This window comes from Macadamia integrifolia, chromosome 10, assembly GCF_013358625.1.
Source record: "Macadamia integrifolia cultivar HAES 741 chromosome 10, SCU_Mint_v3, whole genome shotgun sequence".
Lineage (NCBI taxonomy): Eukaryota > Viridiplantae > Streptophyta > Magnoliopsida > Proteales > Proteaceae > Macadamia > Macadamia integrifolia.
In genome coordinates this window covers 4893222-4917547 of record NC_056566.1, presented here as the reverse complement: position 1 = coordinate 4917547, position 24326 = coordinate 4893222, and the positions used below count along the sequence as shown (strand labels likewise).

General features: G+C 42.3%; 1 protein-coding gene across 1 annotated transcript in view; it reads right to left on the bottom strand.

The window, feature by feature from the left end:
• LOC122091406 (la-related protein 6B) overlaps positions 1 to 24326 on the bottom strand; it is a 103731-nt gene that overhangs the window by 36998 nt on the left and 42407 nt on the right. The window contains exons 3-6 of the mRNA XM_042661330.1: positions 4758 to 4852; positions 4593 to 4664; positions 4331 to 4410; positions 4142 to 4241 (exon numbers count right to left, since the gene is read on the bottom strand). Of these exons, the coding sequence (XP_042517264.1) occupies positions 4142 to 4241; positions 4331 to 4410; positions 4593 to 4664; positions 4758 to 4852 (347 nt within the window). The remainder of the gene's footprint in view (positions 1 to 4141; positions 4242 to 4330; positions 4411 to 4592; positions 4665 to 4757; positions 4853 to 24326) is intronic.

Here is a 24326-nt window from a genome sequence, read left to right as displayed (position 1 = left end):
TGTGGGACCATTTTTTTTTTTGGATGAATAAATAATTCATTACCAAGAGAAGAAGAATATACAAAGGAAGGAGGGGGAGGGGAGGCCTTAGCCAACAAAGTAAAACCAAAGGCCAAAATCCAAAAGCCAAATACAAAAGCAAACTAAAATAAATACAGAGCAAAATCACCAATAATGGCTAGAAAAAAGGGGGGGGGGGGGGATAGCAATGGGAGAGCCGAAGAGCCGAAGAGCCGGAATCCAGAAAGCCATCAAGTGGGGGGGATGAAGTCAACCTGGAGGTTCCATGAAGCAACGATATGGAAGTTTCTGGGGGTGGTGAGGACCGAGCGGGTCTGAAGGGATGACACTTTAGACGTGACATCAAAATAGATAGCTTTCCAAATCTTATCCGGAGAACGGGATTTGGAAATCCATCTACAAATGTTACGTTCCATCCAGAGGTGGTTAACAGTAGCGGAAAAGGCTAATTTGCCAATGGAGTCGCAGATAGAGGACTTGGAGAAAGTCATATCAATCCAGTTCCATTCTCTATCAAATGGGAGAATGGATCTTCTGGTCGGCCAACACTTAGACAGAACAACTTTCCAGATAAGGGAAGAAAAAGTGCAAGAGAAGAACAGGTGAGAGGTGTCCTCTGTACACAAGAGACAGAGGCAGCAGGCAGGGTTGGCTGGGATGTGACGATGAATGAGAAAAGATTGAGTGGGTAGGCAATTTGATAGACAATGCCATAGAGTAAAACTATGACGGGGAATGTGACCTTTGAACCAAACAACCCTATACCACAAAACTACCGAGGAGGGGCTTCGAATGAAAGACCAAGCAGAGGCGGAAGAAAAGGTTTCATTAGAGGAGTGGAGCCAGATACACTTGTCCTCCCTTTCTCTGTGGCCAGGGGGAAAGAGAGGGCGAGAGGACCACAGGTCTAAAAGGGGGGAGAGGTGGGAGGGGACCAGCTAGTGGGGGAAAGGATAGAGGAGACTAAGGCACTAAAGAAAGGCTTAAAGAGTAGATGACTCTGGGGGGGGGGGGATGAGGTGAGAGAGGATGCCAGTAGGATGCTAAGGGTCCTTCGAGAGGGAGATAGACTAGCCATTACCAATCTTGAAGGAGATGGCAGAGAGGGCTAAGGGTCTATGCTCGAGAATCATTCGCCAGATCCAGGAAGCACTGTGATGGAGGGAGCAGTCCAAAGGGAGTTAGACTTTAGCAGACCAGAGTAAATCTAGTCAACCCGAATACTCTTATGCTTGGACACAATCTTCCAGATGAGCTTGAGGATCCCAACAGAATTGGTGGTTTTGATTCTTCTAATCCCAAGACCACCTTCAACTTTAGGAAGGCAAACATTTTCCCAACTTGGGGGTCTTAGGAGTTTAGAGGAATCAGAGCCCATCCAAAAAAAAGAACAAAGGAGACCCTCAAAGGATTTGATGACTGAAGCAGGGAGGGCAAAGGTACCAAACCAGTAAAGACATATGGACTGAAGGACCGATCTAATCAAGGTAAGGCAGCCAGCAAAAGAGAGAAGCTTGCCTTTCCAGAGCTGGAGCCTTTTCCTAAGGTTATCCAACATGGGGGCACAGTAATGGGCAGAAAACCTAGAGGAAATAAGGGGAAGGCCCAAATATTTAATAGGCAAGGAGCCAAGCGGGATACCAGTAAGCTCAGAGAGTGTCTCAGACATCAAGGGAAACACCAGAAATGAAGATATTGGACTTGAGGAGGTTAATGCTTAGCCCCAAGAAGGATTCAAAGGATTGGAGAGTAGATATGACGGTGGAGATAGAAAGAGGATCGGTCTTGGAAAGATCATTATGTCAACGGCGAATGCCAAGTGGGAGAGAAGAAGGGATTTACATTTTGGGATGGGAGAAATAAGGTGGAGGTCAGTAAAAGATTGAATGGAACAAGAGAGGACCTCCAAAGAGAGAAAGAAAAGCAGAGGAGAGATGGGGCATCCTTGACGAATGCCATGGCCCAAGGGAAAGTACCCGATCGGGCTCCCGTTCACCAGAACGGAGAAACAAGTGGAGGAGATGCAAGCATGGATCCAATGCACAAAAGATGGCAGGAAAGACATCTGGAGCAGCACATTAGAGATGAAATCCTAGGTAATGGTATCGAAGGCTTTGTGAATGTCAATCTTAAGGAGGGCCGCCGAGGCATTGGTCTTCTAGTCGAAATCACAGACGATCTCATAACAGAGGATTATGTTGTCAGAGATACTTCTACCATCAATAAAGGCCGATTGATTGGGGCTGACGAGGGAGTCAATGACTTTCTGGATCCTATTGGCAAAGATTTTGGCAATGAATTTGTAAAGGAGATTACAGAGAGAAATAGATCTATAGTCATTCATGGAACCCGCACCCTCTTTTTTGGGGATGAGACACAGGAAGGTGTGGTTAATCCCCCCCCAATTTGGTTCGGGTTGTAGAAGAAGCTACGCACCACAGAAACAAGATCATTTCTTCTGGTGCTCCAACAGGCAAAGAAGAAGCCCATACTGAAGCCATCAAGGCCCGGAGTTTTGTTGGATTTGTGGGAGAGGATGGCCGAGATAATTTCTTCCTCGCTGGGAATGGATTGGAGAAAAGGAATGAAATCATCGGGGACAAACTTGTTGAGGAGATCATGGGGGATGGGGGTGGGGGTAGCGAGGGAGGGGCTAAAGAGGCTCTGGAAATAAGAGATTGCTTCCAACTTGATGAGATCCGGGGCAAAAAGATCAATCCCAGAGGAGGAGATAAGCATCGAAATGGACTTGGCATTATTTCTAGCTTTGAGGGAGCGATGGAAATAAGCCGAGTTAGAATCATCCAATTCAAGCTTTCTGACGAAGGAAGCTCTCTTCCTGATCGAGAAGATGAGAAAGGTCAAAAGTTGCAGCTTTCTCTTCCTCAGCAAGGAACGGGTTGAGGAGATCATGTTGGAGCCTGGCTTGAATAGAGTGGGCCTTGTCCCTGCCAAAGGAGACTCGAGAGGAGATGTTTCCAAAGGTGGCGGTGTTCCAGAGCTTTGGGGCAAATTTCACACTCTTGAGCCTACTGGAAAAAGCAATGAGGGGGGATAAGGAATGAGGGGTGTGACTGTTCCAGACATTATGGACAAGAGAATGGAATTCCGGGTGAGAGATCCAAATGTCAAAGAACTTGAAAGGCTTAAGACCAAAGGAGCGGAATGGAAGGACTTGGATTGAGATGGGGCTATGGTTAGAGATCCCAAGGAGGCCAAAGCTGGCGTGAGAAGGGAAGGAGTTGAGCCAGGCTTCATTAACAAGGGCACTGTCAAGCTTACAAGCCACCCAGAGATTACCGGCTCTTCTGTTGTGCCAAGTGAGCTTAACACCAGACCATCTGAGGTCAATGAGATTAAGATCATCAATGCAATCATTAAAAGAATCCACAGCTTGAGAATCGATGGGGTTACCCCCCTGTTTTTCATAACTGAACCGGATAACATTGAAGTCTCCAGCAATGCCCCAAGATCTAGGACCAACAGTGTTGGAGAAGGAAAGAAGATCATCCCATAGGGGAAGACGGAGAGACGCCCGGTTGTGGGCATAAATGATAGAGAGAAAGCAAGAGTGGTGAGAAATAGAGATGTGGATAGCTTGGGCCGAAGAGGAAAGACAAGAGATGTTGAGAAAGGAAGGATCCCAAAGAATCTAGATCCTTCCATTAGGGTTATGGAGGTAGTTGGCAAGGAAGGACCAAGAGGGAGCAATCGACAAAGCAATACGAGAGGCATTGGCTTCCAGGACCCCGGTTTCAAGGAGACAATAGAAGTTGGACTGGGAGGAGCGGATACAAGATCTGATTTCCGATTGTTTAGCCGAGGAATTTAGAGCTCGGACATTCCAGATGGTCCAAGGACTTGATCCCTCTTTACCTAACAATTCTCAAAAAATTGAAGTGTCCAAGACAAGGGGTCAAGGTTCTGCACCTTTAGAACCTAAGATCTTCCCCTATAAATGTTAAATTAAACTAGTGATTTGCTCTTACATCAAACAACTCAGACTTGTAAATTGAAACCACGTACCTGAAGTTAAATGCCACCAAGAATAACAAAATTTAAATCCTAATAAATGCAAAAATAAAACAGCCAACAGTGCGTTTCTAATGAAAATGCAAACCTTATTACTGAAAAACGTGTTATCCAGTTTTGCTACTCTTGATGAAGCAGCAGAACCACCACTAGCAGTCTGAGGTTGACAGGTGCGGATCGTCTTCACGCTAGGAGAAAAAACCGGTTTATTTAATTACTTTCCTGCAATGGTTATCAACAGGTTGAAGGACTTTTCAATCAGCAACAAGTTCAGTACCTCCCAACAGCAGAGAAAATCTTCATCAGATTTTGGTACGAATGACCATCAGGTAAATTTTCCGCAATAACAATGCGTGACTGCAGAAAGAGAGATGCATATGGTTAAAAATAACAGAAGTTAGTGCTTTACTCATACATTTATAGATGGTAAAAGAATGACATTCATAATTTGCGGCCCTAAATAAACAAATGTAACACAAATTTTTATGAAAACAAGCATATCAAAGTAAATGATGAAAATATAAGCAAACACAAGACACCTGCAAGTCTTCCATGTTTGACTCAGTCAATGGATGCAGGCGCCTCACTTTCTTTCCATCTTCACTAACAACCTACAATGCGTAGACAAGTAACATGTGAGATCTAAGGCTTGGTTGGATACAACACCAAAATGGGTAGTGAAGTATGTAGGTGAATGAACTTACAAGCTTTGATGAGGTCCGGAGAACCATCGCAAGCTGGTGATTGCTACTGATGAGGGCTTTGATCTTCTTGAAAGATGCAACAACTGAGACAGGTACTGTTCATGACAAGAAGGGGTCTCATATAAGGTGAGACTCATTATTCAGACAAATTAAGAGATATGGAACAAAAGAACTAACCAGATGGTGAGATTAACCCAATCACATGCAATAGACTAATGCCAAATCACAGCCTATTATATGAAAGCAGAGAAATGTCAGTGGGAGTTTGGAACCCATCTTAAAATTTTTTGCCGCTCAAGAGGACAGCCAGGTTTTCTCCGTGCAGGATAGTGCACCTTGGATTTCTCAACACCTTATTGACAGACACTACTACAAATCATGTTTTTATTCTCCCTATAAATATATAGCACAATAACTGTGGGGGTTTATAATGCAATCACACATCAAGAACAGAGCCTATTTTGATATTATTGGGGTCGAACTTCTTAATTTTGTGGGTTTCTTTGTAATGGGCCTAAATACAAGGTCCAAGCATGGGCTGTTACGAAGCCTTACAAAGTTTCTTTTTTTTTCTAAAGGTCTAGCCTTGTAGGAACTAGTCAGTAGCCTAGTTAGTCAGTCGTCAATTAAGGGAGAATTGATTTATATTGTTTAAGTTTGATTAGGTTTATTGTCTAGTTGTGTAGAAGGGATAAAGTCCTATTCGTTTATGCCTTCTGTCATGAATACACTCAATAGTCCTTTTAAGATTAAAAAGTTTAGTTAGTTTAGGATGAGATTAATCCTTTAGGAACTTGTTTTGTTTCTCGTGTTTGGGTCCCCCCTTTGCTTAGTCAGTTTGTTTATCGTGCTGTACTCTGCTCTTTTCATTCATTTTCCATTCAACTCCCCACCCCCCACCCCCCACCCCCCACCCCCCACCCCAAAAAAAAAATTGAAGGCACTATAATTACCCCATGATAGCTGGGTTATTCAGGTAATAAATCCAGTGCTAATTGGCTTACCAGCAAGAAGTTCAGTTGTGGCTGAATTAAGATTTCACTCTCTTGTCTCTAGCATTTTTCTCCTTCTTCCTCCCACCATAGCACTTTCTCTCTCCCCTGTTTTACCACTTGTTCCTCATCTGTTCTCTCTTTCTGATTTCTTTCATTTCTGCAACTTGTATTACAGGTTGTTACTGTTTCTGCAACAGTAGGCTGTATAGTTTTTAAGGCGATAAGGCGACGGAGGCATTTGAGGGTCTTTTGGAGCGCCTTAGCTTTAAGGCGGCGCTTATTGACTAAAGCGTTCCTGTGTAATTTTTTTATAAAACCAATCTATTTGGCTCAAATCCTAGTAAGATATTAAAGGTTCATATTCATCCCAATGTAAGATATTCATCAAGAAAACAAATCAATAAAGTGAACAAACTAAGTTCATCTTCATCAATCATCATAACATATTAACATATAATATAAATACATAATTATGAAACAAAATTATAAATATAAAGAAAAGAAGACATAAAAAATACAAGTATTTATTATACTTACCTCTATGATGCCAAAATGAATGCCTAAGCCCTAAGGTCATCCACTATATTTCTACTCCTGTCAAAGAAGAATGAAGCTCACCGCTGCCGGAGCAAAATGGTCGCCTAGATTAGTGATTCTTCCTTGTTCCTTGATTCCTTCTCAAAACCCTTTCTTAAAACCCTTGACAAAATCCAAACCCTATTTGTGAATCGTGTTTTTGTTTTGTTTGTTTTGGTTATTTTTGGTGGAGTAAAGTTGATCTCATACATCTCAAGTGTTAACAAAACCATACACCTACTAATAAAAAATCTATATTTGGAATCTTCATCAAGTAATTTTAAAATGTGTAAAAACAAAAAAAAAAAAAACCCATAAGGCACCACTTCACACAAGGCGGAGCACTGCCTTACCATCTCGAGACCGCATCAGCGCCAAGGCGCTAGTAAGGCAACACCTTAGCAGTGCCTTAAAAACTATGGTAGGCTGATTGTCGTAACATGAACATCGACATGGATAGCTTGTCTAGCAGTGTTTGATGATCGAGTATAGGGGACCACACTGGAGGTGGATAGCGGCATGCCCCATCCTTTACCACATAGAGCAGTAGGTCAAAGCAGTGTTTATGGAGGCAGCTATGGTGGTTTCACTGGCATGGTGGAATATACATTTTTCATCTGTTCCCAATGCATGAGTATGACACTCACTCATAGTCATAGACTAGATTGTCATTTTTGGACCTCTTCTCCTACCCAACCCGCTAGCCATACATGCTGGCAACACCATCAAGTCACTGTGGTTCATTGTGGTTCAATGACTGGTTCTTCACAATACGGTGACCTATACCCTAGGATACGTTACTTCCAGTAGTATGTAGATGAGGCCATTTACAAGGCTGTTGTGAAGGACTTTAATCATTTCTTCCGGCACACTATGACTTGGCCTGCATTTGTCATACAGCCGGAGCAAAATTGGTATCAACACCATCAGTCCATGAGTGTGCCCGAACCTCCACATCATAGTTCATGGTATTAGCCATTAGGTGACCTGAAGGGATCCACTTTGTAATTATGTATCACCACACAATATTGTGTTGTTGGGACTTAGGTCTCTATGAGTCTATGTTACATGTACTTAGAATTTTTTTTATAATTAATCAATATTATGTATCTTTATTAATGGTATATAACTTCTTTTTTTTTGTGAACAGAAAATAAATTGAAGGAAAGAGCATAACACAACGGAACAGCCAAAAAGGCTAACCATTGGGTGATCCCCAAACTAAGAAAACGCAATTATCAGAAGGATGATAAAAAAAAAAAAAAAAAAAAAAAAACAAACAAACAAACAAACAAACAAACAAAAAAAACAAAAAAAACAAAAAAACAAAACAGAAAAAACAAAAAAACCAAGGAGCAATACAACAACTATCAACGATGATACATCAAAAAACTGATGGAGGTGAGGGGGAAGAAACATCTGCCAAAAGGATTATACAACCAAAATATAGGGGAGGGGGAGAAAACCCAATCAAAATATGATACATCAAAAAACATGGAGAGTATTAGGATGATACATCTACCGAAAGGATGATACAACCAAAATACAGAGGGGGAGAAAACCCATCAAAATATGATACATCAAAAAACATTGAGAGTATAAGGACTCATAGAACGAAAGAATCTTGTTTCTGATCTCAAAATAAATAGCTTCCCATATCTTCTCAATAGTATAGGTGTCACACTGGTACCTTAATTCGGTCTAATTTAAACTTCTATCAATAGGTGATGAACCGGAGACTGTCAAGACAAGTACAACAAGGTCGGTGGATCTGTACTGTCCAAATTGGGTTATTGGTTGTGCGACCCGACATATCGCGGTCAAATTTTCCAATATGTTTCCCCATATATGGAGCACCATTCCAAGAATCCAATTAATGACTTAAGGAGTCAAAATGGTGGGTTCATGTGGTCCAACAATTAGATTAATGGGTTTGGGCATTTGGCCGGCTAAGGCAAACAGGCCTTAGTTGCCCTAGCCTATATAGTGAATGAGCTTTTAAAGCTCATTTATTCTTAAACCTAAAACGTGAAGGAAGAGAAAGAAGGGAAAGGAAAAGAAGGGAAACCAAGGCCGAGCTTACCTCTTTCCTTCCGCATTTGCTCAACCAAGGTAGGTGAATCACCTCCACCTCTCCCTCTTCATTTTAATGTCTTTAAGTAGCTAAGTATTGGGTTTTTGGTTGGGTTTAGGGCTAAAATCAAGTGTCGGGGCTAGGAGTTCGAATGGACACTCCCTTGTGTTTGCGGAACCCAAATACATACCCTCCAACCCAAGAACCGTGATTGACAATCTTAGGATAGGCGATTTGGGTGGAAAACCTACATTTTAGGGTTTCAAATGGAGATTCGGCCGGATGTCCCGATTCCACTATTAGAAATGCGATCCGATAGGTTCAAATGAAAGGTGGGGGAACCTCTACAGTCTCTATAGACCAAAAATGATCTTAGGTAGGTAGGTGGTTAGAATTTGAGCCAAGATGCAGTCTTCGGACTGCCATCGGTCGATCCAACCAGTAGATCACTCCAGTGAGACCTATCGATGGGGCCATCCAACGGTGTCTTTTACCGGTGGGACTGTTGTTCAAGACCCAGTTCAATAAGGTGAATGATACACTAATAAATCATCTACCGGTGATCATTGACCTACCGGTGGGTCTTGTTGTATGTTTCCTAAGTCAAATTTTGGGACTTTTGGGGATTTTGAGGTGCCTTCTAGGGGACCCTCTTAGAAACTTTTTGACACCATTTACCCCTACAAATAGGACAGAGAAAATCACTTATGGCGAAGCCTAACAGGCTACATTTTGGGCATTCTTCTGAGAATTTCTTCACCGAGTCAATGGACAAGGTGAGTGGTGGTCTGAATTCTTTTAAGGAGTTTTAAATTATAGATTTGTTGCCTACCATATCATACACGCGTTTTACTTGATTATATAATATATGATTTAATTCTAGTTGATTAACATGCTCGTATACAAATCTTGCTCTTATGGTAGTTGTGAGTGAATGGGTGGGATCCGGTGCAGCCGAGAGAAAATCTAGTACTATGATCGCCACATTGTTGAAAGCATCATGCATTATGTGTGCATTAGAGCTAGGCATGGATATGGATAAGTGGTGTGGCCGATGGTAGTACCAGTACCGTGTACTCCATAGTAGTTGTATGTATGCTAGAGTTAGGCTTGGATTTAGGATGCAGTGTGACTGAATGTGATTTTGGTACTGCATTTGCCACACTAACTGTATCATCATGAAAGGCATGTATACTATTGTGGTTAGGAGTAACTACCCTATGCTACGACCCCTTGCCAACAAGGGGTAAGGTGTTAGATAACCCACTGTGATAGGTCTGATAAGACTTTCCAGGATGCTACTTCCGCAATACGATGTGATTATTGCCAGAGGCAAAAACTAGCCGACGTGGTTGATGGTAATTCTGGTGTCGTGGCTGCTAGGATGGAATTATTAGGGGTTTGTTGGGTGACCGAGAGCACATTCTGGGATTGGCAAGCTCCTATTTGCACTAGGGTTTGTATTGTTGGGTGGCCGATGGCGATTCTAGGACCAGGGATACTGCCTAATGTGTCGCAGTAACATTATACCCAACTTAGTTGTATGCTAAGTGGTTAATAATAAAATGAACTGCATCATATATATTCATCATGGAATATTTGTGTTTGTTTGCATGAACCCCATCCCTAACTAAGCTAGTTGGAGCTCACACCACGTGTGTTACTTTTTAGGTGACGATGCAGGTATCGTGGTGCCTATAAGCAGCAACACTTCCTCATCCATGGCTGAGTACAGCGGGACTGGTGGATACCAGAGCTCGAGGAGCATGACATAGGCTGTGCATATGACAGTTGTGCATAATGCATAGTGCATCGTGACCGAGGACTTCAATGTTGTCATCATTTTTTGTACTTTTTGGACGTTATTCAATTGGATGTTATTGTATATATCTTGCTTAGCTATGGAGATAAACTTGTTTAAAATTATATTTATCACTTGTTACTCCTCCCTAGTACGTGAGACTTCTTTATAGATATCCCTATCTGTTATACTAGATTTTAGATTGGTTATGGTTATAGATTGTTTCTGGTTAAGGTATTGCTTTAGAGATCCTGGGAGTGGTGTAGGACGGTGGTAAGCATCCTAGTCACATGTCTAACACCTAAGGAAGGGTAGGGAGTGACAATAGGTCGAGGACATCCATCTTTATTTATTTTCTTTCCCACCAAACATGAAGAATCACAATGGCAAGGAAAGCTTACCAATGTAGTCACAAGTCGTTTTACCACTAAAGCTTTTTACGATCCAACCATGGTTAGAAATCTCATCGAGATACCATCAATATCTTGGAAATTTCGGATTTTTTTTACCGAAACGAAACAAGATATGAAATGAAATTAATACATTCTTTCAATCAAAATTCCGGCATCTCACCAAAACTTCGTGTAACATTTCGGTATCTTACCAAAATGTTACAAACACATGCTATTTAAACACGATCTCGTGATGAGGAGTTGAAATTTCGCCTCCAACTCTACTGTCTTGACCCATTTCAACTCCTGGCTGTAACTTCACAAAATCAATGCAAGACTCAGCTTTTGCGACATCATCACATCTTTAGCATTGAAGATCACTCCAAGTTTTAGATCTACACACTTCCAAGCCTTGGAAAGATAAACCACTTTCCTCAAAACCTCTTTTTTTTTTTTTTTAAATAATAACATAAATACATGTTGATTAGGGATGGATTTCTCATATGTTAACACTAAAGGCCGATCTATGAATTCACAACATCGAAACTTTTTTTTTTTTTTGTTCATAAATAATTATTTTATTTTCTGGTTTAGAAAATACATCTTCCATCAACATAAAATTGAAAAAATGATGGTTAATATAGCTTCGATGGAACTCAATTATATATATGTTAGTCACCATTGGCCAATCTACAACTCTATCGGATCAAAATTTTTTTCTAATGGGTAAATATTTATTTTATTTTTTGATAAATATGATAAATAGATTAATAATTAAAATAATTTTGAAAAAATAGGGAAAAATATTCTGCTTTGATTTGAAAAATAAAGGAAAATATGAGATTAATTTTAAAGTGTTTTGAAGCGTACATGATGCTTGTTATGTTATACCATATATGTTGTATTATATCATTATATTATTTTCTAAAATTGATTAAAAAAAAAATTTTACGTAAGAAAAAAACAAGTAGCTACCATATACTTTTAGTAGTCTCGTATGATGTTTGTAAGTTAATAATGACATTCTTTTTTCTATGCATCAGTATCAGTGATATATAATTGCTGATAGAGTAGGCGATAAGGAAGGCGGGACAAGGGAGAACAAAATTGATTAGTGGATGTGGGCTCCCTAACTTCCAGCCATGGCTGCCCCTCCCGCCGGCACTCTCCCTGTGCCGGAAATTCCTTCTAATTGCCCTCCTGCAGTTCCACATCCTTCCCCCTCTCCCTCTCTGCCTCCATCTCCCTCGTCTCCCCCTCTGACAACCCCCTGGACCTCTCACTTCAAGTCTTCGACCCTTCCCCCTGCTGAAAGTCCCCCCTTCCATTTTGTTCCCCCTGTCCTTATTGATTGGAGACTCCAGAATCGCCGTCTATCCTAAGGGCCTTCTAGACTCTGAGGCATCTCATTGGAATACCTACCTCTTAGGGCAATTCCTCAGCAAAAGACCTCCCATTCATATTGTCAAACTTTCCTGCTTAAGCAATGGTGTCCTATTGGCATGGTTGATTGTTTTTTTCTCGATTATGGTTTCTTCCTTTTCAGGTTCTCTGAGGAGCTTGATCGTGCGCAAGTCCTCGAAGGTGCGCCTTGGCTGGTTGGTCGAACCCCTATTTTCCTCTACCCTTGGCATAGGCACCTGCAGCTGAATCGCTTTAAGTTCACTACCTTGCCTATCTGAGTCTCCTTCTCAGGTCTTCCTGATGGAGGAGGGCCTTAGGGAAGAAAGAAATCTCTGAGAGAAATCAGAGTTGGAGGGAGAAGAGAAGAATCACACAAAGGGGGAGGGGGAAAAAGGTCTCACGACCAAGTAAACCACAAGGTTCAACCAATTAATTAATTCATCATTCATAATCTATCCACTAAATTGGGTTACATGCCTTTATATAATAAATCGAAATTAAAACTTGCCTAATCAAAATCTAAAACTGAAATAGCAACTACTTATTACTTCCTAAATTCTAACTAATAAAATTAGAAACAAAATAAAAATTAAATTGGTAACTCCCTAATAGACTAACAACTACCCAAAATAAAAGATTGCAAATATTTTCCAAATAAAATAAGATCCTAATGAATCCAAAAATCCAGTCGGACCCAGTTCATCTCGGTTGAGATTGCCCGAAGGGTCAACCCGGTTCAACAACATCAATTCTGCATCACTTCCCCTGCACTTCTGGTGTGCGGAGGGTTTGAGTGCCATTGGGTCAGTTCTTGGTACCCCTCTCTGCACTAATGCTCAAACAAAATTGAAAGGAAAACTTGTGTACGCTCGCATTTGCATTGAGGTGAAGGCTGAAGATGAACTCCCCTCCCGCATAACCATCCAGGATGGGGACTTCTCCTTCCTCCAGCAAGTCTTGTATGATTGGAAGCCTCCCCACTGCCTTGGCTGCAAAGTCTTTGGGCATAGCTCAAGCTCCTGCTCTCGGATGGCTGCTCCAACTAGTGCCGATGACCAGATGCTCACAAAACTTGAGAAATATGTGGGTCATCGTGATCGATCAAGAATGTCGGAGCCTGGTCCCCATCCTTCTCCTCGTCCCTTGATTAGAGGTAGGAGAGGTAGAAGAGGGCGTGCCCGAGTCAAAGCCCCTAAAAGATTTACCGCTGCAAACTCTGGCGAGACTCATTCTTGGGATCCTTCGGTCCTTGACTCAGCTACGACCGTTGGGCAAAACAGGTTCTCCATCCTGGTTGATTATGCTGATTGCCTCAATGATCCGACACCGTCAGGCGATGGAGTCATCAACTTGCGTGAACTCCCCTTGTTGGCCCTGCTTCGGAAGGTACTGCCGCCTCTTTGGACTCATCTTCCTCTTCTAATGAGAATTTGTTGCAATCCTCTGGCTCAGCGACAGATGCAAGCTCCTTGGATGAGGATGATGACAATTCATCCTCTGAAGACTCTGATTCTAGCCTCTCAGCCGACGTCGCCATTGTCACCCTCCCCCTCGAGGCTCCCCTTGATATCTTCCAACGAGATGAGATCTATAAATGAACCCCCTCCCATTTTAAGGATTGATGTGCCATATCAGGTCAATTTGGTTTTGTTGGACCCGACCTCCTGGGCCTAGCCACGAGGTCGTTTTTGTCCAGCCCAAGCCCTTAGCCTCCTCAACCATTTCAGGTTCCATACTTATAAGCCCATACTCAGGCCCACAGCCAGGTCTTAGCCCTGTTTCCAGCCCACGCCATGTTAGCCCATCTCCTTGCCTTGACCCTCAGGCTTCTAAAACCAAGCAACCAGCCCATGACCAAAGCCAGCCTCAGAAGCCAAACTCCCTTTCGGCCAACCCAAATCCATCGCCCATGGGTCTGAATCCTAATACTCAAATTCAAACCCTTACCTATAACACTCCTTTCCTCACCCGACTGAGCCAACTCGCCTTCCATTGGAAAAAAGGAAAAAGCAAAGCGTCCCAAAGCCCCTGTGCCTGAAGCTATTCCCCCTGGACAGAGCCTATCACATGCTTCTCCATCCCTTGCCCCTCGCTCCTATCAGAGAAGAAGTCGTTCCCGTCCTTCGACGGAATTGCGTCGGCCCACTGTGGAGCATATGTTGCCTTCTCCATCCTATTCCTAATGTCCCACGGCCTTGTGTGGAATTCCAGGGGTCTCAACTCCCCCTTGAAGCACACTGCTGTTAAAGCCCTCCTTAAAGATTTGTGGCCGTCTTTTTGTTGCCTTCTTAAAACCCATGTGAAGGAGCCAGTCATGGCAAGAATTGTTGCCACTCTTGCCCCCTCTTGGCTATTCCATTCAAACCACTCTTCCCACCCAAATGGCCACATCTGCTTCTTGTGGAATAAAGATAGATTAAAGGTCTCCCTTATTTCTTCTTCTTTCCAATACATTCACCTCAATATTTCAGATACCTCATGCAGCTTCTCTTTTTACCTTACTGTCATCTATGTCTCCAATAGTATGGTTGACAAAGAAAGCCTCTGGAATGATATCAGGACTCTTGCAAATCAGACAGGATCCCAACCTTAGGGGATTTGTGGGGATTTTAACGTGGTGAGATACTTTCATGAGAAGCAAGGAGGGGGAACTTTAGACACTAATAGTATTGATGCTTTCAATGCATGCATTGAAGATATCTCTATCAATGACCTCAGATGGTCTGGAAATAAGTTCACCTGAAATAACAAAAGATCGGGACATTCCCATATTGCTTGCAAGCTTGATAGACTCCTAGTGAATGAAGCCTGGCTCACTTCCCTCCCCTCCTCCCATGCCTCTTTTGAGCCCTCCAGTATATCAGATCATTGTCCCATCTTCCTTACTATCCATCCTTATACCTCCTTCGACCCAAAACCCTTCAAATTTTTGATATGTGAACATCTCATCCTAACTTGATATGTCGACATCTCATCCTGACTTGATATGTCGACATCTCGTCCTGACTACCCTTCCATTGTAAAAGAAGCATGGCTGAAACCTGCCAATACTTTCTCCACTACCCACTTAGCCTTAGCCAAGAAGCTGAAAAATGTCAAGCTAGCTCTCAAAGCTTGGAATACTAACTCCTTCGGGAATATTTCTTCTCAACTTAATGTGTGCAGCAATAAGCTCTCATCTATCCAAATTCAGCTGCAATTAGACCCTCACAATCATTCTCTGGCTGAGGAAGAGAAGTATGAGGCTGCAATTTTATCCTCCCTTTTGGCCCAAAAAGAGAGCTTCCTTAAGCAGAAATCCAGGATTAATTGGCTTGAATTAGAGGATTCAAATACGGCCTATTTTCATAGATCTGTAAAAGCAAAGAACAATTTTAATTCCATTCTAAAGTTGAGCACTTCAGATGGGACCCATGTTCACAAAGTGGAAGAGATCAAGAATGAGGCAGTAAATTATTTCAAGAATTTGTTCAACCCTGCTCCTCCTACTGTTCAAATTCCTACTGGGCTTTTGAATAAGTTCATTCCGGTTCCTATGGCTGATTCTCTTAGGTCTATCCCATCTGATGATGAGATCACAATGGCCATCTTATCCCACAAAGCAAGCAAAGCTCCTGGCCCAAATGGATTCAGTATGGGATTTTTTTCCTCCTCTTGGGACCTCATCAAAGAGGACTTGATCAAGGCTGTTAAAAGTTTCTTTTTCAAGCCTAGCCAGCTCAATGGGATCAGCCACACCTTCCTATGCCTCATCCCTAAGAAAGAGGGTGCTGACACTATGAATGATTTCAGGCCTATATCTTTATGCAACCTCTCATATAAGTTCATTGTGAAGATTCTGGCAAACAGAATCAAGAACGCGGTTAACTCTCTTGTTAGCAACAATCAGTCGGCGTTTATTCCTGGAAGGAGTATAGGGGACAAAATTATTCTGTGCCATGAAGTGGTAAGAGGATTTGATAGAAAAGCCCACTCTCCAGCAACCTTCATGAAAATTGACATCCACAAAGCTTTTGACTCTCTCAGATGGGACTACATTATTTCGGTTTTATCCAGTATGGGTTTCCCTCCAGTCTTCACCAATTGGATCAAGCACTGCATTGCCTCCCCTCGCTTCTCTGTATTGGTTGATGGCAGTCCGGCAGGTTTCTTCTCTTTCTCAGTGGGAATCAGACAAGGATGGCCCCCTCTTTCCTTACATCTTCTGCCTAGCCATGGAAGTCCTCTCTAGAAGTCTGCAAGTGGCCACAGATCAAAACGTCATATCTGCCATCCCCAAGTTCAAAGCTATTAAGCTCACCTACCTAGCTTTTGCTGATGTCCTGATAATATTCTCCAAAGCTAAGCCCTCCTCTCTTCAGAGTATCATGAATTGTTTATCTCATTTTGCAGCCATGTCGGGCCTTAGCATCAACCCGGCCAAATCTCTCTTATTCTTGGCTAGGATCTCTGGCACAGCAACAGATGCCTTGCTTCACCAATCGGGTTTCTCTTTGGGTTGCCTTCCGGTGAAATACCTGGGTCTCCCTCTCATCCCGGCCAGATTAACCGCCCATCATTGCACTCTTATGCTGGATCTCATTAGGAAGAGGCTCCAACTTTGGAAAGGGAAACTTTCATCCTTTGCTGGACGTCTCGAGCTCATAAGATCTGTGCTCCAAGCCTCTTATATCTACTGGTTGGGTATATATGGTCTCCCGGAATCCATCATTGCCAAGCTTGAATCCATGTTTGCAGCTTTTCTGTGGAAAGGCAGCGAGGGCTCAGGGCTCTAGATTCCTTCGCCCTATTTGTTGGTCTCGAGTATGTCTCCCAAACTCTGAAGGAGGTCTGGGTCTAAGAAGAATAAAGGATATCAACCTTGTTGGTACTATAAAACTTGCTTGGAGAGTCATTTCAAAGCAGAAAAGTATATGGGTAGACTAGGTTTATTCAAACCACCTCATAAAGGACTCTTTTTGGACAGTGAAAATGCTTGTGGATGCCTCTTGGGTTTGAAGGAAGATATTGGACACCCAGTCCACAATCTCTTCGGCTATCTCCACCAAAATTGGAGATGGAGCTTCCACTCTTCTCTGGCTTGATCCTTGGCACCCCAATGGAATCCCGTATCACTCCATTTCGGCTAAAAGCATCTACAGATCCAGTTTGCCCAAGTCCGCTCTTATGGCCGATATTATCACTTCCGGGAGATGGTCCCCCTCAAGTCATTCTTCAGCCCAACTTGATGCCATTTGGAATTCCCTCCCCACGCCCCAATCCATCCATCCCTGAGAAAGGACTATCATTTGGCTTCCGCTACTCCAAAGATCTTCTCCACCAGATCTGCTTGGGATTTTGTCAGGACTTATAGCACCGTTGCTCTATGGCACAGACTTGTATGCTTCCCTCACCACATCTCCCGGCAGAGCTTTACGGTCTGGAGAGTCTTCAACAAAGCATTGCCCACGAAAGCTTTCCATATTCAGAGAGGTATCCCTGTTGACCCTATGTGTATCCTATGCGGAAATGAGCCGAAAGATATTGATCACCTCTTCTTCACTTGTCTTGTCTCCAACTCCAATTGGAAAGGTGTCCTCTCCAAATGTTGGCCAACAAGTAGAAGAATTCTTCCTTTACAAAGGGAGTGGATTTGGATGGATATGACTTTTCAGGGTAAGTTAATTTTTGACCTTGTGGGCAAGCTGGCCTTCTGCACCACCATCAACCAAATTTGGATGGAAAGAAACCACAGGAAATGGACCTCCAATTCTCGCTCTTTGGATAAGATTTGGGGTTCCTTCTCCTTTGATGTCAAGGAAAAAGTCTCCCGGATCTCTACCACTTGTTCCCCCACTTCTAGAAACTGTCATATTGTAAACTCCTGGGAGTTGCCCAACTCCATTATCAGGAGTGGTCCTCATTTTTTAGCTTTGTCTTCTCTTTTCTTCCCCCCCCCCCACCTTTTTGACACGGGTTGTATTTTTCTTCTGCTTTTGGTAATGAATTTATTTATTCACCCAAAAAAAAGGAAGGCGGGAGAAGAAGGAGAGGAGATAGGAGATGTGATAGGAGTCGTGATAGTTGATAGATTGCATAGAAACACAGAGTGTCAATTGATGGTGATAAAAGGAAACCAGAGTGCAACTACTGTGATAAGAAGATTATAGGTGGTCGGGCCACAAGACTTGAGCAACATTTGGTTGGAAATTGCTCAGATGTGATTACATGCACTGAAGTACCTGATCATATTGCTAAGTCTATAGCTAAAGACACGAGGGGAGGGAATACGAGGAAAGCGGCGAAGGATAAGATGAGGGTAGAATTTGAGGAGTGTTACATGCTCCCATGAAACATTATGAAGAAGATAGTGATGATGACAATGACGACCCTATATATGTACCTGATGATAAACAGACAGAAGATATCGAGACTTATTGGCTTTCATACAGTACTAGTGAATTTGGTATGTTAGAATCTTCTTGTTTTGTACACTGTACGCTGGTCGGGTGCTATGTGCTTTTCTTTTATATTCTGAGAACCCTTGTTTATTGTGCTAGGTTCCATCATAACCTGTATTCTTTTGTTTTCTTTCTTACTATATTTATACAGCTCTATTTTGGTGCGTCAGGTAGGCAGCCGGCACCATATTATCTCTAGCCAATCCACCCTTTGCATGGATCCCCGTATTTTTTTATTGCATTTTATCCCTTTCTGTGTCCTATACCTTTTTTCCCTGTTGTCAGGGCATCCCACTCAAACGACACACGATATCAATCTACTTTGCAACATGTTCAAGAGCGTGTTCAGAATGTTGATAATAAAAGGAGGATTCGATGTGCTTTCTGGAACATTGGTTCACTAACCGGCAAGAGTTTGGAATTGATAGATGTCATGAGGAGGAGAAGGATTAACATTGCATGTATCCAAGAGACAAGATGGGAAGGGGTGAAAGCTAAGATGTTGGACGACTTTAAACTTTGGTATTTGGGATACCAAAGTGGAAAAGGTGGAGTTGGCATGGTGGTGGATAAAGACTTGAAGAACGATGTGGTAGATGTTAAAAGAGTCGGGGACAAGATCATATCCTTAAAGCTGGCGTTAGATAAAGTGGTCAACATTATTAACATTTATGCTCCGCAAGCAAGATTGGATGAGAGTTGCAAGCTACAATTTTGGGAACACAGATGAATTGATGCATAGTTTTAGACCGGATGAAAAAATTATTATGGGAGGCGATCTGAACGGACACATTGGGAAGGATAGGAGAGATTATGTAGAGGTGCACGGAGGTTTTGGAGTTGGGGAGAGAAATGAGGAGGGAACCTCAGTTCTAGACTTTGCAACCGCCTATGATCTATCCATTGCTAACACGTTTTTCGCTAAAAAGGAATAACACCTAATTACTTACAAGAGTGGACAACATTCCAATCAAATAGACTTTTTCCTCACTAGAAGACATGACAGATGGATGTGTAAGGATTGTAAGGTCATATCTGGGGAAAGCTTAACCTCTCAACATAGACTGCTGATCTTGGACATGTGCTTCAGTATACCGAAGAAGAAAACGAGGAACTAGGTGTACCCTAAGGTTAGGTGGTGGAGATTGAAAGGAGAGTCAGTAGGATTCTTTACAGATAAGGTGGTGAAGCACAAAAAGTGGGATCATGAAGGGGACGCCACCACGATGTGGAATGAAATGACGGATTGCATTAAGAAGGTTGCTAAGGAGGTTCTAGGAGTGGCCGAGGGTACTAAGTTGGCCCCTAGAGAGACTTGGTGGTCGGATCTTGAGGTCCAGGCTGCCATCAAGAAAAAGAAAAATAATTTTAAAACTGGGCAAAGGACTAAGGAAGTTGAAGACAGAGAGATATAGGGCCGCCAAGAACGAGGCAAGAAAGACTGTGACGATAGCAAGGGCGAGAAAATATGATGATTTCTACAACAATTTAAATACCAAAGAAGGGGAAATGGCTATCTATAAGATAGCTAAAATTCGACAAAAGGAAGTGCAGGGATCTCGACCAGGTTCGATGTATTAAAAGTGAGGATGGCAGAGTGTTTGTGAAGGATGAAGACATAAAGAGGAGATGGGATAAGTATTTTTGTAACCTGGTTAATGGAGACAGCCCTAATAGGAGTGGTTCGAGTAGCCGGTCCCACAACTTGAACCATAGGTATGTACGCAAGATAGGAGTGACCGAAGTTAAAGAGGCTTTAAAGAGGATGAAAGTAGGGAAGACACCAGGTCCGGATGAGGTCCCAATTGAAGTGTGGAAGAGTTTGGGACCACTTGGAGTCATTTGGTTAACCAAGTTGTTTAACAAGATTATGAACACGAAAAATATGCCTGATGAATGGAGGAGAAGCACTATCGTTCCAATTTACAAAATAAAGGCGATATCTAGAGTAGCAACAATATGAGTCATACTATAAAACTATGGGAAAAGGTACTCGAAGCTCGCTTAAGAAGAGAAACTTATATCTCAGAGAACCAATTCGATTTTATGCCTGGAAGATCCACTACAGAAGTGATCTACCTACTTAGAAGGCTTATGGAAAAAGTCAGAACCTACAAGAGGGATCTTCATATGGTCTTCATTGACCTGGAAAAGGCCTACGACAAGGTTCCCAGAGATTTAATTTGGCAGGTTTTAGAGAAAAAAGATGTGTCAAGTAGATACGTGGATATTATTAAAGACATGTATAGAGATGTTGTGACTAGTGTGAAATCTGTGGGAGGTCAAGGTGCTGAGTTCCCAATTAATATCGGGTTACATCAGGATCCACATTGAACCCCTACCTATTTACACTTGTCATGGATGATTTAACCAAGAATATTCAAGGAGAGGTCCCGTGGTGTATGCTTTTTGCAAATGATATTGTTCTGGTCGGTGAAACAGTAACAGAGATTAATGATAAGTTGGAACTATGGCAATATACTTTGGAATCGAGAGGTCTCAAGCTAAGTAGAACGAAGACGGACTATATGAGGTGTAACTTCAATAGATCGAGGACTGATAGTGAGGAAGTGAAAATTGAGGGGAGAGAGATCCCGCAAATTGACTGTTTCAGATATATGGGCTCTACATTAAACAAAGAAGGTGAGATTGATGATGATGATTCCCATAGAATTAAAGTAGGAGAGATAAAATGGAGAGGGGCATCTGGAGTGTTATGTGATCTACGTATTCCTCTAAAGCTTAAAGGAAAATTCTACAGGACAACCATAAGACCAGCTATGATGTATGGTGCAAAATGTTGGGCAGTCAAGAAAAGTAACATAGATAAGTTGAGTGTGGCTGAGATGAGAATGTTGAGATGGATGTGCGGCAATACCCTGAGAGATAAAGTAAAAAATAACCAGGTTAAATTGGATTTAGCAGTTACCCCAATTCAGGACAAGCTCGGAGAATGTCAGTTACGATGGTTTGGGCGTGTCCAAAGGAGGCCTTTGAATGCCCCAGTACGGAGGAGTGACCAGAAGCAAATTAATGGAGCTAAAAGGGCTAGGGGCAGGCCAAAATTAACCATTGATGAGTTAATCAGTAGACATGCAAAAGTTAAGTCTTCATCCAAGTATAACATCTAACAGAGTTGCCTAAAGGGCTAGGATTCGAGTTGCAGACAGTTCGTGAGTGGGATGCCCCAAAGAGTTTTTTTTTTTTTTTAATCAAATACATGCGGATCCATGTAGCCAACCCCATTTATTTGGGATAAGGCTAAGCTTTGTTGTTGTTGTTGTTGTTGTTGTTGTTGTTGTTATTAATAAACAGATAGAAGAAGAGGCTAGAAATTGGCAACTGGGCCAGGTGTTGAGCCGACAAAGTCTTCGTGAGGAGGAGCACAGACGTAAAGCGACTAGAGGAGCAATTGGTCCATCTACAGCAGGAGATATTTAGGAGAACACAAAGTACAAGGGTTGCCCCACCTCCACCTCGACTAGAGGAGCAATTGGTCCATCTACAGCAGGAGATATTTAGGAGAACACAAAGTACAAGGGTTGCCCCACCTCCACCTCCAGCTCCAGTGGTACCACCTCGAGTGAACCCCGTTCTACAATAGGATCCCTGTAGGTACAGAAAAAAGGGCAACAAGCAGTGTAAGATAAAGGGGATGTGGATTAATATGAAGGCTTATGTATAGAAGATGCATCTAAGTGGATGTTATTTCATAGCATCCCAGTAAACACCACTACAGGTCCATATTACCAGCCGATACTTGATGTTATTGCTAAGGCCGGACCAGGGATGAAGGGGCCCACTACATACAAGATGATGAATGTGTATTTGCCACAGGAGGAGTTGATAGCATATATAGATGAATTGAAGGTATTATGAAAGAGCTACGGGGTCACCATAATGGTGATCATCAACTTTATGGTTTATGGTGATGGTAGGACAATTTTTTTAAAATTTGTTAATGCATCTAAGGAAACAAAGGATGCAAAATACTTCTACAAACTGTGAAGGAGATTGTGCAAAAGGTTGGGATAGTGAATGTTGTTCAAATTGTGACTGGCAACGGAAGCAACTACAAAAGGGCATGTCCGAACAATCACACCCCCTACACACACCTAGGAGCACCCCTTCCTACATATCCATACAAGACCCGAGAAGAAAATGATGAATAACAGAAGATTCCAACTCTTTCGGACTCCTTGTGCAGCACACTGCATTGATTTGATGTTGAAAGACATGGAGAACTCAAAATTGTGAGAACTATGGTTGAAAGGGCAAGGCATATGTTTACATTTCAATATAATCATGGGTTTTCATTGAACCTATTGATATAGAGAAGTGCCGGGGGGGGGGGGGGGGACTTGGTCAGGCCCGGTCTCACAAGATTTGCCACCGACTCTTTTTGGCATGTTGAAGATGATGGATATTGCTTTCAACCCACCTTGCCAAGCTTGTATGCTGTTATGGAAATGATGAAAGTACATGTCTACATTGCCAATCCACATGGAAGTAAGAAATTTGTGTACATAATCGAAGAACGTTGGGAGCGCCAGCTCAAGCATCCATTGCATAAGACTAGTAAGCTAAGCTGAAGACGCTCTTTTATATGATGTATAAATGCATTAGTGTTAACATAGAGTCATTGCCAATAATATTTTTTGTCAAATTTCAGCTTACTATTTACACCCCAGGTATCAGTATAGCCATAGACTTGCATTGAATCCAGAGCTTCTAGAAGCAGTGAAGCAGGTGGTTACCAAGTTGCAACCAAGGCCCGGTCTACAAGCCATAGAATACGATGTGAGTTTTATAGTACAATAGGAATCTAAATTTCAGTACAATGGTTGTTAACTATTTTCTAATTGTTAATTTGTTATAGGCGAAAGAATTCAGGGATGTATCAGGCAATTCTGAAGCCTCCGCAGCACATGCTAGTCGTCTGAGAACTGATGCTGGTAATGCAATCTAAATTTCAGTACGTTATTTATACAAATGTTTTGAAATAAAAATGATCCTTTGCACTTGTTTTAACTTGTAATACAGCTGAATGGTGGGTGTTGTATGGGGGTTCGACACCGGAATTGAGGAAGATTGCTATCAAATTATTCTCACAAACATGTTCTGCATCTATTTATGAGCAAAACGGGGAGTACATTTTTACTCGTCCACTCGAAAAGGCGGAATCAATTAGGTTCAAATTGTCTCGCTAACTTGGTGTATGTGCACTACAATATAAGACTGTGGATGCAACACATACGCATGGGCATGGAGAATAATAAGGGCTAGATCAAGCTTACTGATGTTTTTCAAATTGACTCAGATGAAGAGGATCCTCTGTGGACCAAGTGAGGGACAAAGGCAATCCATTCATGAATCATCCGGGTGGTCAATGTGGATGAGTACATGGCTACAGAGTATAGGATATATTCACAGCCCCCCCCCACCATTCGAGCTAGCACCTAGTAGGGATGATTTAGATGGAGATGATGATTGGCCCACTTCTTCAGGTGTACATACCCAGACTCACTTAACATTCATAGACCCCCCCAACCATTCGAGCTCGCACCTAGTAGGGATGATTCAGATGGAGATGATAATTGGTCCACTACTTCAGGTGGTCATACCCAGATTCACTTAAACTCAAACATAACATCGCGCACTAGGTAGTGATGGTGATGGTGATGGTGATGGTGATGGTGATGGTGGAAATTGGAAATGATGATGATGGTGATGACGATGATGGTGATGGTGATGGTGATGGGGTGGGGGTGGTGATAGATTTGAAGGAGTTCAAAAGCAATATGAACAGGTCGAGCCAGAACCGAAGCCTGTGCGATTCACTAGGGAGAGTCAGTTTGAGCATGCCGCACAAGACATGGATCACGTT